This window comes from Phyllobates terribilis, unplaced genomic scaffold, assembly GCF_046119375.1.
Source record: "Phyllobates terribilis strain yellow unplaced genomic scaffold, ASM4611937v1 Scaffold_22__1_contigs__length_20350403, whole genome shotgun sequence".
Classification (NCBI taxonomy): Eukaryota; Metazoa; Chordata; class Amphibia; order Anura; family Dendrobatidae; genus Phyllobates; species Phyllobates terribilis.
The window spans coordinates 10,328,275-10,342,351 of NW_027362782.1; the positions used below are offsets into that span (position 1 = coordinate 10,328,275).

Sequence of the window (14,077 nt, forward strand, 5' to 3'; positions counted from 1 at the left end):
TTACTATGAAAAGTTTGATAATTTTGATGTCATTTCCTTTATGTAGCCGCCTTATAAATGATGTACAACCCTTCTCCTATTTGAATTAAAGACAAATTCACCAGAGCGCTGGGACTTTATGGAAATCTGACCAAAACATACGGCCATCGGAATAAGGCGTATAACCGTGTACTGAATTTAAGAAATTTTACTGTCTATTCTGGCAATTCTACATGTTGTAAAATGTGTGGAATAGTTAATACTTAAAAAAAATATATTAAAGTGTATTTATTCTATATAGGACGGACCCATCAACATTGAATGCTTTTATTATGGACAAAGCTTTGTTGGATTATGAGGTATCCATAGACTCGGATTGCAAGTTGTTGACTGTGGGAAAACCCTTTGCCATTGAAGGTAGGTTTTAGTTCAATTTCCAGTTGATTTAAAGAAATGAATATATTGTAAAAGGTACAGATAATGTTTTCATTTCTACCCAGGTTATGGAATTGGTCTGCCCCAAAACTCTGCCCTAACCTCTAATATATCGGAGTTCATAAGTCGTTATAAATCATCTGGATTCATGGACACTCTGCATGACAAATGGTACAAAATGGTGCCTTGTGGAAAGCGGGTGTTTGCTGTGACTGAGGTAACACTATATCAAATTCTCACCCATCTGCATAGCGCTATTTTTTATACTTATTCAGTTGATTGTGTAATTTGGTTTTCTGACATCTAAAACTCGCATGAATTGACTGTAAAGGTTGAAAAAATATACATTTTAAGTTTAAAGGTCAATTTTCAGTAATTGCTTGTTGAATGGAAACTACTTGTCTTTTGTTTGTATTTTAGTTCTAAAACAAAAAAAGAATTCAACAAAGTGCTAAACAGACCTTATTAGCAAGAATTAAAGGAGAATTCCCATCTCTAAGATCCTATCCCAATATGTAGTAGGTGTAATAATAGCAAATACTTCCAATTAGAAATGTAGTATAGTTCTTCTGATTCGTTATCTCGCTTTCCCGTTTTCATGATTACAACCACTCACAGAGAGACAGTTAGTTGTTAGAGGTCAGAACCCTGGTAACCTAAGCTACTGCAATGTCCTGCACATGGGGTAAGCGACATAGCGAATCAGAAGAACTATATTGCATTTCTAATTGGAGGTATTTGCTAATACTATTATTATTCCTACTACATAATTGGGTAGGATATTGGAGATGGGTATACCCATTTAGGGTAGCGTTCAAGTGACACGTAGGGAACTGCTGTAGCTGTATAATGACTCAAGTGTGATTGTGAGAACTGATTGATCTGTGATGTACTGCAGTAACAGCTCCCTAATATCACAAAGTGCAACAAGGAGGATTGCTATTGAATCCTTTAATGCAAATGTTGCAACTGAAACAAAATTCTGAATTCAAAGCTGGTTTATTATTAAAAGTGAGATTCTTATACTTTGAAATGCTCATGCAAAAATTTTTTTAAAGGAAAATATCCATAATCTTGGAACACAACTGCTCACCTTGTGTGCATGTTGGATGTAATTCATTTTGTAGCCTGCTTAATTTCTCTAATGCTTGCCTTTGGGGCATGATAAGGCTACGTGGTCGTGTTTTCTTTTTTTGTTTTGTCACCTGTTTTAATTTTTTGAAGATCTGTTTTAATTTACTACTTTAGATAATGTAAGCTCCACGACCCTACTGCCCACTGTTGCCGCATATTCGTTTCTGATCGTGAACCTATGTGAAGCAACTTGGCAACCTAGCATTTTCGACTTCCTTAAATTAGGATTCATTTTGTATGAAAGGGAAGATTGCCAATATTTAATAAAAATAAAATGAATGAAGAATATACAGTACAGACCAAAAGTTTGGACACACCTTCTCATTTAAAGATTTTTCTGTATTTTCATGACTATAAAAATTGTACATTCACACTGAAGGCATCAAAACTATGAATTAACACATGTGGATTTATATACGTAACAAAAAAGTGTGAAACAACTGAAAATATGTCTTATATTCTAGGTTCTTCAAAGTAGCCACCTTTTGCTTTGATGACTGCTTTGCACACTCTTGGCATTCTCTTGATGAGCTTCAAGAGGTAGTCACCGGAAATGGTTTTCACTTCACAGGTGTGCCCTGTCAAGTTTAATAAGTGGGATTTCTTGCCTTATAAATGGGGTTGGGACCATCAGTTGTGTTGTGCAGAAGTCAGGTGGATACACAGCTGATAGTCCTACTGAATAAACTGTTAGAATTTGTATTATGGCAAGAAAAAAGCAGCTAAGTGAAGAAAAACGAGTGGCCATCATTACTTTAAGAAATGAAGGTCAGTCAGTCCGAAAAATTGGGCAAACTTTGAAAGTGTCCCCAAGTGCAGTTGCAAAAACCATCAAGCGCTACAAAGAAACTGGCTCACATGAGGACTGCCCCAGGAAAGGAAGACCAAGAGTCACCTCTGCTTCTGAGGATAAGTTTATCCGAGTCACCAGCATCAGAAATCGCAGGTTAACAGCAGCTCAGATTAGAGACCAGGTCAATGCCACACGGAGTTCTAGCAGCAGACACATCTTTACAAGAACTGTTAAGAGGAGACTTTGTGCAGCAGGCCTTCATGGTAAAATAGCTGCTAGGAAACCACTGCTAAGGACAGGCAACAAGCAGAAGAGACTTGTTTGGGCTAAAGAACAGAAGGAATGGACATTAGACCTGTGAAAATATGTGCTTTGGTATGAGGAGTCTAAATTTGAGATCTTTGGTTCCAACCACCGTGTCTTTGTGCAACGCAGAAAAGGTGAACGGATGGACTCTACATGCCTGGTTCCCACCGTGAAGCATGGAGGAGAAGGTGTGATGGTATGGGGGTGCTTTGCTGGTGACACTGTTGGGGATTTATTCAAAATTGAAGGCATACTGAACCAGCATGACTACCACAGCATCTTGCAGTGGCATGCTATTCCATCTGGTTTGCGTTTAGTTGGACCATCATTTATTTTTCAACAGGACAATGACCCCAAACACACCTCCAGGCTGTGTAAGGGCTATTTGACCAAGAAGGAGAGTGATGGGGTGCTACGCCAGATGACCTGGCCTCCACAGTCACCAGACCTGAACCCAATCGACATGGTTTGGGGTGAGCTGGACCGCAGAGTGAAGGCAAAAGGGCCAACAAGTGCTAAGCATCTCTGGGAACTCCTTCAAGATTGTTGGAAGACCATTTCCGGTGACTACCTCTTGAAGCTCATCAAGAGAATGCCAAGAGTGTGCAAAGCAGTCATCAAAGCAAAAGGTGGCTACTTTGAAGAACCTAGAATATAAGACATATTTTCAGTTGTCTCACACTTTTGTTGTTAAGTATATAATTCCACATGTGTTAATTCATAGTTTTGATGCCTTCAGTGTGAATGTACAATTTTCATAGTGATGAAAATACAGAAAAATCTTTAAATGTGAAGGTGTGTCCAAACTTTTGGTCTGTACTGTATGTATATGTGTGTATATAATTACATATAATTAAAGGGGAAAGTTTTGCAACTGTTTGACTAGTTGTATTTTAATAATCGTAGGCATAACAATAATACTTCTGGCTATTGTCGTAAATTGCTTTCCATGCATGAATGTAGCAATCTCGTTATTTGAAGATAAGTATTTTTTGTTTTGGATGAGCGAATTTTCAACAAAAAATATCTCCCGTTTTACTTTCTGCTAACCGATTTCAATATTCCATTTTGGCAGTGGTACACCACCTTAATATACTTATTGTCAGTTGCAGCATCTTTAGGTAGCGTTCTTAACTACTGGCATTTGATTTGTCACTTTGGCAAGGGGGAATTCAAGTGTTAGAACCCAAAATTTTTAAATAATTTATTACAGTAAATCAGTAAAGACATGTAACTGTAGGTCTATTTTGCAACACTTTAAATTAAATTGTCAAATTGTTAATTTTTAATTTAAATTGTCAAAATAGAGACACATGCATGTCATACTGATATTATGGGCAGGCGGTCATTGAATTATCCTTTGTCGTCACTTGAACCGTGCCAGTGCCTAGCATTTCTGGCTGATGTCATTTATTTCCGGGGATGGCTAAGTTTAAGTTTAGAAACAAATGAAATGTTATGCTTGTATCCAAAATATATGCTAAACCCATAGGTCTCATTGGTCACAGAAAACATACTAATGTCACAGAAAAGAATGTGTTAGCCACTTTCAGCAGCAACACAACCGACACTGCTGGCAATAACCGTCTCTGCAGTTTTAGGACCAAACACAGGTAACTTTTGGCCTCACCTGCCCCTGGCAAGTGTATTAGTGGATAGAAAGTAGAGGGCATAATAGAGTGACACCATCACCTGGATTCCATGTCCTGCTCAGTCCATCTCCTCTGCCACCATAACACATAATGTTGTACATAGCTTAATTTCTAGTCCATTAATGACACCTGATTCTGTTCTTCCCCATAATCCCCCTAACCCACTGCATCTTGTGAAAGCTAATACAGCAGAATATCATCTTCCAGCTGATTTATCGGAAGAGATATATGACGCGCCCCTGGGCCTGTGTCGCGCTGCGCTGCGCACGCGGGAGCTTACCCGGAGCCGGATCTGTGGAGGGTTGTAGTCTCGTGGCGGTGACCCGGTCCGTACCCAGGGAGTCAAACTAGACGGCAGTCTATTAGTAGTAAATGGTTGATGACTACGCCACCCGTTGAGTGCAGCCAGGGGGCTGCTGCTGCAGGGCAGACCGCTGAGGCCGATGGTGGGATTGTGCAGCGTGATAGTATGACCCCCAACGGGAGGGGTATGGCCTCAGGGCAGCCGACGTGGATGATGGGGGTAGCAGGAACCACTCAGAGACGGTACGGTGTAGTTCAGGGTCTTTACTGGTAACAACAAAAGACCCTCCCGGAGTACTCGCTAGCGAACGGGGCCTGGTCAGTCCTTGAGCAGATGGGATCTCCCCTGGCCAGGCGTAGTTGTAGGCCTCCCAAACTGACTGTACTCTTCTGGCTACCTTGCTAGAAGCTGATGTAAGTAGCCCACGTCCCTGAGTGTACCGTGTGGTGCTCACCCGTATGGCCGGTGACTCGGGGCCTTCTAATGGCTTCCGCTCCACGATGGCGGTGCTGGTCCCACGCGTGTGACCGTGCCTTCGGGCTTCTGGGCCAGAGGACCTGAAATCCCCTGCCTGACGGATTCTGCTGCTGGGTAGGAATTAGTCCCCACAGCCTCGGACTCCGGGTCCGGTAAAAAGTCTTCTTAGTCAGGGCGAACTCTGCAGCTGCCAGCCCCTGACTCCTTGTAACTGCTGTTTCTTCCTATGCTGTCTCTACTTCTTCTCTTCTTCTACTCACTCACCCTGCCTCAGCCCCAGGTTTTTATAGGGGAAGTTCTTCCCCTCCCAAGACTGGGCAGGAGGTGTGGCATGCACAGGATCCCTGACCAAAGGACCTCCCACCTGCTCTCAGACATAACATTACGTTACTGTGGCCACCAGACCCCTCGGGTGTCACATTCCCCCCTAGTAAAATTTAGTACTCCGGGACTAAACACATTATAGAAAAACATAACAAGGTAAAAACAATAACAATAAAATACAATAAGGAAACACAATAAGATGGTCACGGCGTGTCCGCAACCGGGTGCAGTCTTTGAAGAAAAGCAAAGGTGTCCATTTCACCGAAACAGGGAGACGTAACCAGGTAGGGGTCTGTTCTACCCCGAGTCCTTGACAGTCTTTAGTCCATCCTGGGTTACGCTCCAACTATGTACAAGGATTCCCGGTAAATCCACCAAGGATTCCTAAAACAACTAGAAACACAAAATTACACACAAGCAACTATAGACAGGTAAACATATAAAATAGCTTAAACATTTAGATCCTCCAACGTGCGGGTAACTGGCCTCTAGTGGCCCTAGTGGACCTACGGAGCTGACTGTCTGGCCCTGAACTACAGGGTGTAGGAGCTGTCAAGGGTAAACTGGGCAGCTGTCTACCGGCTCTTTGTCTCACTAGGGGTACGGCAGGCTCACTATAAGCAGAGGGTTGATTCTCCTGTTCTGCTTGTGTGGAGTCTTCTGCCTCCTGGACCGGCTGTTCTTCCAGCTCTACCCGTTGCTCCGTAGGTTCTTGGGATGATGGTTGGAGGAAGGTGAGTACGGGTACCACAACTGCACCATTGACTTGAGTCCAAGACCGAGGGAAGTCCCCGAGCACGGTACTAACCATATCTTCCCTTTCTTCCATGGGTCGAAGGTCTTCTTGTTCCTCTTCAGGGTTCCTCAGTTGTTCGGGACACTTCTTCAGGTGGTCCCGGGATACAATGGCTGTGGTTTCCCCTCCGTCTTTACTGATGGTACAGACCTTCGGGTTCTCGTGGCTTGAGGGCAGTACGGTGTACGGGTCCTTCTCCCACTGGTCGTCCAACTTGTGGAGCCGTCTCTTCCTCTTCAAGACCTGCTCTCCGGGTACCAGGGGAACAGCGGGAGCATACTGGTTGTATGTCTTCTCTTGTCTTTCCCTAGCCTGACAGAGACTTCGCTCCACGCTCTCCTGTACTCTCCGGTACTGCTGCTGCCTCTCTGTGTCCCAGTCTGTTTCTGGTGAAGTGTCCTCGGGTGTCAGGACTCCCATTTCCAGGTCAACAGGTAACTTACCAGGTCTTGCCCTCATTAGGTAAGCCGGGGTACAGTTGGTGGAACCTACCGGGATGTGGTTGTATAGGTCCACCAGATCGGGCAACTTCTCAGGCCACAGTCTGCGTTCTTCCAGGGGCAATGTTTTTAGAAGATCCATTACCACCTGGTTCATTTTTTCACAAAGTCCATTAGTTTGCGGATGGTAGGGTGTCGTCCTTATCTTCCGGCAGCCATACAGATTGCAGAATTCCTGGAAGACCTCCGCTTCAAAGGCAGGTCCCTGGTCCGTCAACACTTGGTCCGGGTACCCGTGTGGACGGCAGAAGTGCTGCTGGAAGGCTCTAGCTGCTGTTTGAGCCGTTAAGTCCTTGACGGGGACGACAACCAAGAACCGAGAGTAATGATCCACGATGGTTAACGCGTAGACGTAGCCACTTCTGCTTGGGGTCAGTTTTACATGATCCAAGGCTACCAGTTCCAACGGTTGCCGGGTGACGATGGACTGCAGGGGAGTCTTCTGGCTGGCCCGGTCCTTCCTTCTCAGATTGCACGGGCCACAGTCTCTGCACCACTTCTCGATGGTTCCCCTCATGCCTACCCAGTGGAACCGCTCGCGCAGCAGGAACTCCAGCTTTTTCCACCCGAAGTGTCCAGCTCCGTCGTGGTATGCCTCCATCACCATGGCTGCGTCTCTTCGTGGCACCACTACTTGCCAGAGTAGTTCATGCGTCCGGGAGTTGACCATTCTGCGGCACAACTTCCCCTTGTAAAGGAATAGTCGACTCTTCTCCGCCCATAGTTGTTTGGCTTCCTCCGGAGCGTCTGGGTCAAGGCGAGCCTCCGGCCGAGTCAGCATCTCCTTCACCAGTCGGACGGCAGGGTCGCTGTCTTGCGTTTCCGCCCAGTTGTAGTGGGGTAAGGGGTTCAACGTAGCAGCCTGCTTACTCCTTACCCGGTGGGAATACTGGATAGTCCCATGACGGTGGAACGCAGGGAGTTCAACTTCTTCCAGTCCCTCCGGATCTTCTCCTTCGTCCGGCAGGTTGGGCATCCTGGACAGGGCGTCCGCGTTAGTATTGGAGCGTCCTGCCCGGTATTTGATTGTGAACTCGTAGTTGGACAGACGGGCCATCCACCTCTGCTCCAGGGCACCGAGTCTTGCAGTGTCCAGGTGTGTCAACGGGTTGTTATCCGTGTATACGGTGAACCGGGAAGAAGCAAGGTAATGCTTAAAGCGCTCGGTGACTGCCCATACCACGGCCAGGAACTCTAGCTTAAATGAGCTGTAATTCTCGGGGTTCCTTTCGGTGGGTCGCAGTTTTCGGCTGGCATAGGCGATTACTCGTTCTTTCCCCTGCTGAATCTGGGACAGTACGGCTCCTAGCCCGATGTTACTGGCGTCGGTGTAGAGGATGAAGGACTGGCTATAGTCCGGGTACGCCAAGATTTCATCCCCCATGAGGGCCATCTTCAGCTGGCGGAAGGACTCTTCTTCTAGCTCTTCCCATTTGAAGGGCGGCTTCTGGTTCTTGGCCTTCCGGGACTGGCCTATCAGGAGGTCCTGCATAGGCGCTGCCTTTTTGGTGAAACCGGGAATAAACCTTCGGTAGTAGCCTACCAACCCTAGGAACTGCCGCACTTCTTTTACGCTGGAGGGGCTTGGCCATCCCTTAATTGCGGTGATCTTATCGGGGTCGGGAGCCACTCCGTCAGCGCTCACCACGTGTCCCAGGTATTGCACCTTTGGTTTCAGGAGGTGACACTTGGAGGGTTTCACCTTTAGGCCGTAACTCGCCAGAGCTTCGAACACCTCCGCCAGGTGTTTCAGGTGGTCCTCATAAGTTTTGGAGTATACGATGACATCGTCCAGGTACAACAGGACCGTCTCGAAGTTTCTGTGGCCCAGACAGCACTCCATTAATCGTTGGAAGGTTCCTGGGGCGTTGCAGAGTCCGAACGGCATGCAGGTGAACTCGCTAAGTCCCATCGGGGTGGTGAATGCGGTCTTCTCCCGGTCCGCCTCTGCTACAGGAACCTGCCAGTACCCGCTAGTGAGATCCAAGGTAGAGAAGAAGTTAGCAGATCTTAAAGCAGCCAATGACTCCTCTATCCTTGGCAAGGGGTACGCATCCTTGTGTGTGATACGGTTGATTTTCCGGTAATCTACACACATCCTCATGGTGTTGTCTTTCTTTTTGACTAAAACTAGTGGGGCTGCCCAGGGGCTACAGCTATCCCGGATTACCCCAGCCTCCTTCATGTCTCTAAGCATCCCCTTGGCGTGTTGGTAATGTGCAGGGGGTACGGGTCGATACCTCTCTTTTATGGGAGGATGATCTCCCGTGGGGATGCGGTGTTCTACCCCCTTGACTCGCCCGAAGTCTAACGGGTGTTTACTAAACACTCTCTCATACTCTTGAACCACCCGATAGACTCCTTGTTTCTGGTGTGAGGGAGTGGAGTCAGTACCCAGATGTAGTTGCTGACACCAGTCCTCCATGTCTTTCTTAGAGCCGTTACCTTCCTCCGGGTGAGATGGAGGCAAGGGTTCCACAGATTGTATAGAATTTTGATTAGTGGTATATAATTTGGCTAGCGTGGCATACCGGGGCAGGTACACTTCCCTCTCCCCGATATTTATTATGCGAACGGGCACCCTCCCATGGCGTACATTGACCACCCCCCGTGCTGTCAAAATGGTGGGCCTACTGTCTGAGTAAACTGGTTCTACCATTGCCTGGTAATCTCTACCTCTCAGACCAATAGCTGCCCGGCACCAAATCATCATTTCACTTTTTGGGGGCATGGCAATAGGAAAAGGGTCACACATTCTTACGCTACCAATCTCACCGCCGGAGAGTTCCACTTGTTGCCGTTGCATCAGTGCCCGGATCTCTTTCTGGAGCACCCGCTGCTCGCCGGAGCTGGCATTCTTGGCAACCTGCTGTAAAAGGAAAATCACCTCTGCAAGACAATTTTCAATTACATTAGTTCCTAGAGTTATTTTTGGGTGACTCTCATGTTTATCAATATCTACAATGATCAGTCCCTGTGCGGCCAGTTCGACTCTACCAATTTTGATGGTCACCTCTTTAAATCCGATCTGTGGCACGGGCTGACCATTGCTGGCGATGATACTCAGGTCGTCGTCAGGGTAGCGGGTAATATCCGAGTCATTCCAGTACTGCTTGAAGAGCACGTACGGGATGGTGGTGACCTGTGACCCGGTGTCCAATAGGGCACTCATGGGAATGCCATCCAGTACCACAGGCAAGACTGGACGTCCTCCCACATATCTGTCGCGCCAGTTCGATGGGCCTGGTGATCTTTTTCCTGGGGGTTGGCCCTCTACCCCAGGTTGTGCCCGTTTAAAGAACAGTACCTTTCCATATGTCCGGGTTGATTGCAGCGGCGGCAGATGGGTCGTCCGTCCTCGCTGTATCGGTCACTGGGTCTTCCTCTGGCCGGTGGGGTCCTCCTTTGTCGACGCCACGGGATGTCCTCCGGTCCGGATGCCAGCTGGATCTTCCCTGGGGTGGAAACCTGTAAAGACTGCACAGTTCGGGTTAGCGCAGCAACGCTCTTAGCTAGCTCTTGGACCTGATGGTGTAGGTCTGGAGCCGGGTCATTGTCCAAAGCCTGCGCATCAGCTCCCACAGGCCCTGCCGACAAGGGCGTCGCCCCCTGGTGGTAAGTGATAGCTGGGCGCCTGTGGGTCACAACGCCACCCGGTGCCGGTTCTCGGAGCACCCGGATAGCTCTGTCCTTGAACTGTGCAAAGTCCAGATGGGGATCCTGTAAGGCCATTGCCCGCAACTGGGTTCGGTGGGCATTGCAATATAAACCCTCTATAAATTGTTCAGTCAACAGCCTGTCCTCGTTTCCCACCCCATCAGGGTCGGTCTGCTTTATGGCCCTCAGGGCCTCTTGTAGGTTTAGTGCATAGTCCCTTATACTCTCATGCGCTCGCTGCTTGCACCCGTAGAATCTAAGCTTGATCTCGGCTGAGGTGCGGGTATCAAAGGTGTCCCTCAGCCGGGTTAGTATCTCTGCGACAGTCCTCCTCCCAGGTGGCCAAGATTTTACTTCCCTTTTGGCTGCCCCGGTTAATTGGGCCACCAGGATGCTCACTTTTTGCTCTTCTGTGAGGGGGTACACCTGGAAGAGGCTATCCAGCTTTTCTCTAAAGTCATGCAGGGTATGTGACTCCCCTGAGTACTGGGGTAGCCAAGCTGCTCCCGGGATATATGGCATGGTGAAGGGCATAACTGTAGCAGCGGTAGCGCTGGCGAGGGTTGAGGCAGTGAAGCTCTCCTCCGTATCCGACATCTTCCTCCCCCCTAGTGGACCGTGGCCTACCTTGCGATGATCCTGTTCCGTAGGCCGCGGCTCCGCAGTGGATCGTCAGGGTTGAGGACCTTCCGTCGCGCTCCGGTGACGTCGGCGTCTGCTGGGCTCCTTTCAGGACCTTACGCAACGTCCGGACGTGAGGCGGGGCTTCAGTTCTCGCGCGCTTTCGGAGTCCACGCCCCTCTTCTTCCCGCGCGGCGTCCTCAAGATGGCGTCCAATGGCGGGAAAACTCCACGGATGGCGGGAAGAAGGTCGAAGATGGCGCCGGATGGCGGGAAAACTTCGCGGATGGCGGGAAGAAGGTAGAAGATGGCGCCGGATGGCGGGAAACCTCCACGGATAGCGGGAATCTTCACCACTGGTAAGTTTGAACAGTCTTTGCTTTTCAGGCACGCAGTACCCGGTGGTTGCGGGCACGAGATCCTGCCGACTACGCCAAAGTTGACGCGCCCCTGGGCCTGTGTCGCGCTGCGTTGCGCACGCGGGAGCTTACCCGGAGCCGGATCTGTGGAGGGTTGTAGTCTCGTGGCGGTGACCCGGTCCGTGCCCAGGGAGTCAAACTAGACGGCAGTCTATTAGTAGTAAATGGTTGATGACTACGCCACCCGTTGAGTGCAGCCAGGGGGCTGCTGCTGCAGGGCAGACCGCTGAGGCCGATGGTGGGATTGTGCAGCGTGATAGTATGACCCCCAACGGGAGGGGTATGGCCTCAGGGCAGCCGACGTGGATGATGGGGGTAGCAGGAACCACTCAGAGACGGTACGGTGTAGTTCAGGGTCTTTACTGGTAACAACAAAAGACCCTCCCGGAGTACTTGCTAGCGAACGGGGCCTGGTCAGTCCTTGAGCAGATGGGATCTCCCCTGGCCAGGCGTAGTTGTAGGCCTCCCAAACTGACTGTACTCTTCTGGCTACCTTGCTAGAAGCTGATGTAAGTAGCCCACGTCCCTGAGTGTACCGTGTGGTGCTCACCCGTATGGCCGGTGACTCGGGGCCTTCTAATGGCTTCCGCTTCACGATGGCGGTGCTGGTCCCATGCGTGTGACCGTGCCTTCGGGCTTCTGGGCCAGAGGACCTGAAATCCCCTGCCTGACGGATTCTGCTGCTGGGTAGGAATTAGTCCCCACAGCCTCGGACTCCGGGTCCGGTAAAAAGTCTTCTTAGTCAGGGTGAACTCTGCAGCTGCCAGCCCCTGACTCCTTGTAACTGCTGTTTCTTCCTATGTTGTCTCTACTTCTTCTCTTCTTCTACTCACTCACCCTGCCTCAGCCCCAGGTTTTTATAGGGGAAGTTCTTCCCCTCCCAAGACTGGGCAGGAGGTGTGGCATGCACAGGATCCCTGACCAAAGGACCTCCCACCTGCTCTCAGACATAACATTACGTTACTGTGGCCACCAGACCCCTCGGGTGTCACATATACAGTCATCCTTTGCTCTTGGATAACATAGGGCCGAAGGAGATTTAGAACATCGTTTTAACGCCAAACTGTTTTCCTGGCTCTATAAGCTGTGGTAGTATAGTCAATGGCAGTTGTAGTAGCCCTTTGAGCCAGAGCTAATCCTGAGGTGGGAATCGGGTGGGCGTCAAAGAGCTTGGGCCAGCAACTGTCAGCTGAGTCAGGGATGACTATGATTATTCTGTGCTGAACAAGCTATGAGAACCAGATAGGTGCGCAGAGGAGGAGGATATTGGCCTCAGTGATGCACAGAACAGGCAATGGCTGGTTAGAAACATCTGGGACAAAATCTGCTTGTTTTGCGATCAGCTATGGAGATGTCACCAGTTGACTGTTGTTTATGTAGGAAGCTCAACATTGATTGAAAGTTGCAGTGATTAAAAAATGGGAGCTTTGGCCTGCTGCCTCCCCCCCCCCTAAAATCTCCAAAGATTCTTAAATTAGACTATGTACTACTACGAATTGTTCTATTTACTATTGGGTGAACAACAGTCATATTGTATAGTTTTTTTTGTTTGTTTGATGATGCTCTTTTGATGTATTATTATTGTTCTTACTATCTTATGTCACACCCACGCATATTACTGAGTTCTCCTTTATCTCCCTTCCCTCTCTCCCTTTTTTACCCCCTTACCAGTTATTCCCATCCTCTCCCATCTCTTTTTTACATCCTACAGTTTCTCTTGCTCATCCTTATGTATTATAAAATGTAAAAATGAATAATATAAATTATTGGAAAGGAAAGTTGCAGTGATTGTCGTGGTTGTAGCGACTAGTCCCATACAGTAATAATGACCCCTGAATCCCCACACACATACTAATATTGGCAAGTGAAGTTCCCACCAGACGCAGAAATTAATAGTGCCTCCTGGCGCCCATACAAGCAGTAATAAGGACTCCTCAGTCCCCCTACATACAGTAATAATGGCTAATATGAGTCCACACCAGAAATGTTAATAATGTCACCTGAGCTTCCCCCTGCAAAATAATTGTTTTTAGAAATAATGTATATACTCATCTAGCCTCTGGATCTTGTTAAGTCTGCCAGCACATTCATCATCCTGGGGTGGGTGAACCACTGCGCTTAGATACTTTTGACCTACAGATTGGAGAGTGGTAGAGCAGGGAGACCATTGTTTCCTCTGTAATACAGGTGTCTGGATGCAACGCACAGAGATCATGAGGCAGAACCAGTCATGGTATAATTTAACCCAATTTATATACAGCAATGACTTCAAACAATTAGTGTTAGTAACCAGGCAAATCAACAGTAATACTAGTAACAGCTTGGAATAGCAAAGAAAGTCTTTAATGGTAATGTTCTTTTCACAAAGGTGACTCCCAGTTGTGGGAGCCACCACGTGAATGCTCTCTCCCGATCTGGCCCTAGCGGGGGTCACCGGGTTTTCCTGCTAAGCTGCAAGCCTCTCAATGACATAATCTAAGAAGTCTATCTAAGTCTGTTGAGCCTCCCACACACCAACCGCCCCCCTCCCAACCTGAAATCCTAGTCCCAGTCAACCTCTGTACCGTAGATGTTAGCTGGAAGTGACTGCCCTGTTCTATTGCGCTGTTCCTCTGCAATCGCAGGCGAGCCTATCCTGTCTGTTTTCTCATGGCTTTTCTCGACTTGACCATCGGCGGAA

At 48.2% G+C, this 14,077-nt stretch overlaps 1 protein-coding gene across 1 annotated transcript in view; it reads left to right on the plus strand.

Annotated features, from left to right (window-relative positions):
* The window catches only part of LOC141176272 (glutamate receptor ionotropic, NMDA 3B-like), a 474,027-nt gene that overhangs the window by 322,321 nt on the left and 137,629 nt on the right, over window positions 1-14,077 (plus strand). The window contains exons 5-6 of the mRNA XM_073660231.1: window positions 281-396; window positions 480-631. Coding sequence (XP_073516332.1) covers window positions 281-396; window positions 480-631 — 268 coding nt within the window. The remainder of the gene's footprint in view (window positions 1-280; window positions 397-479; window positions 632-14,077) is intronic.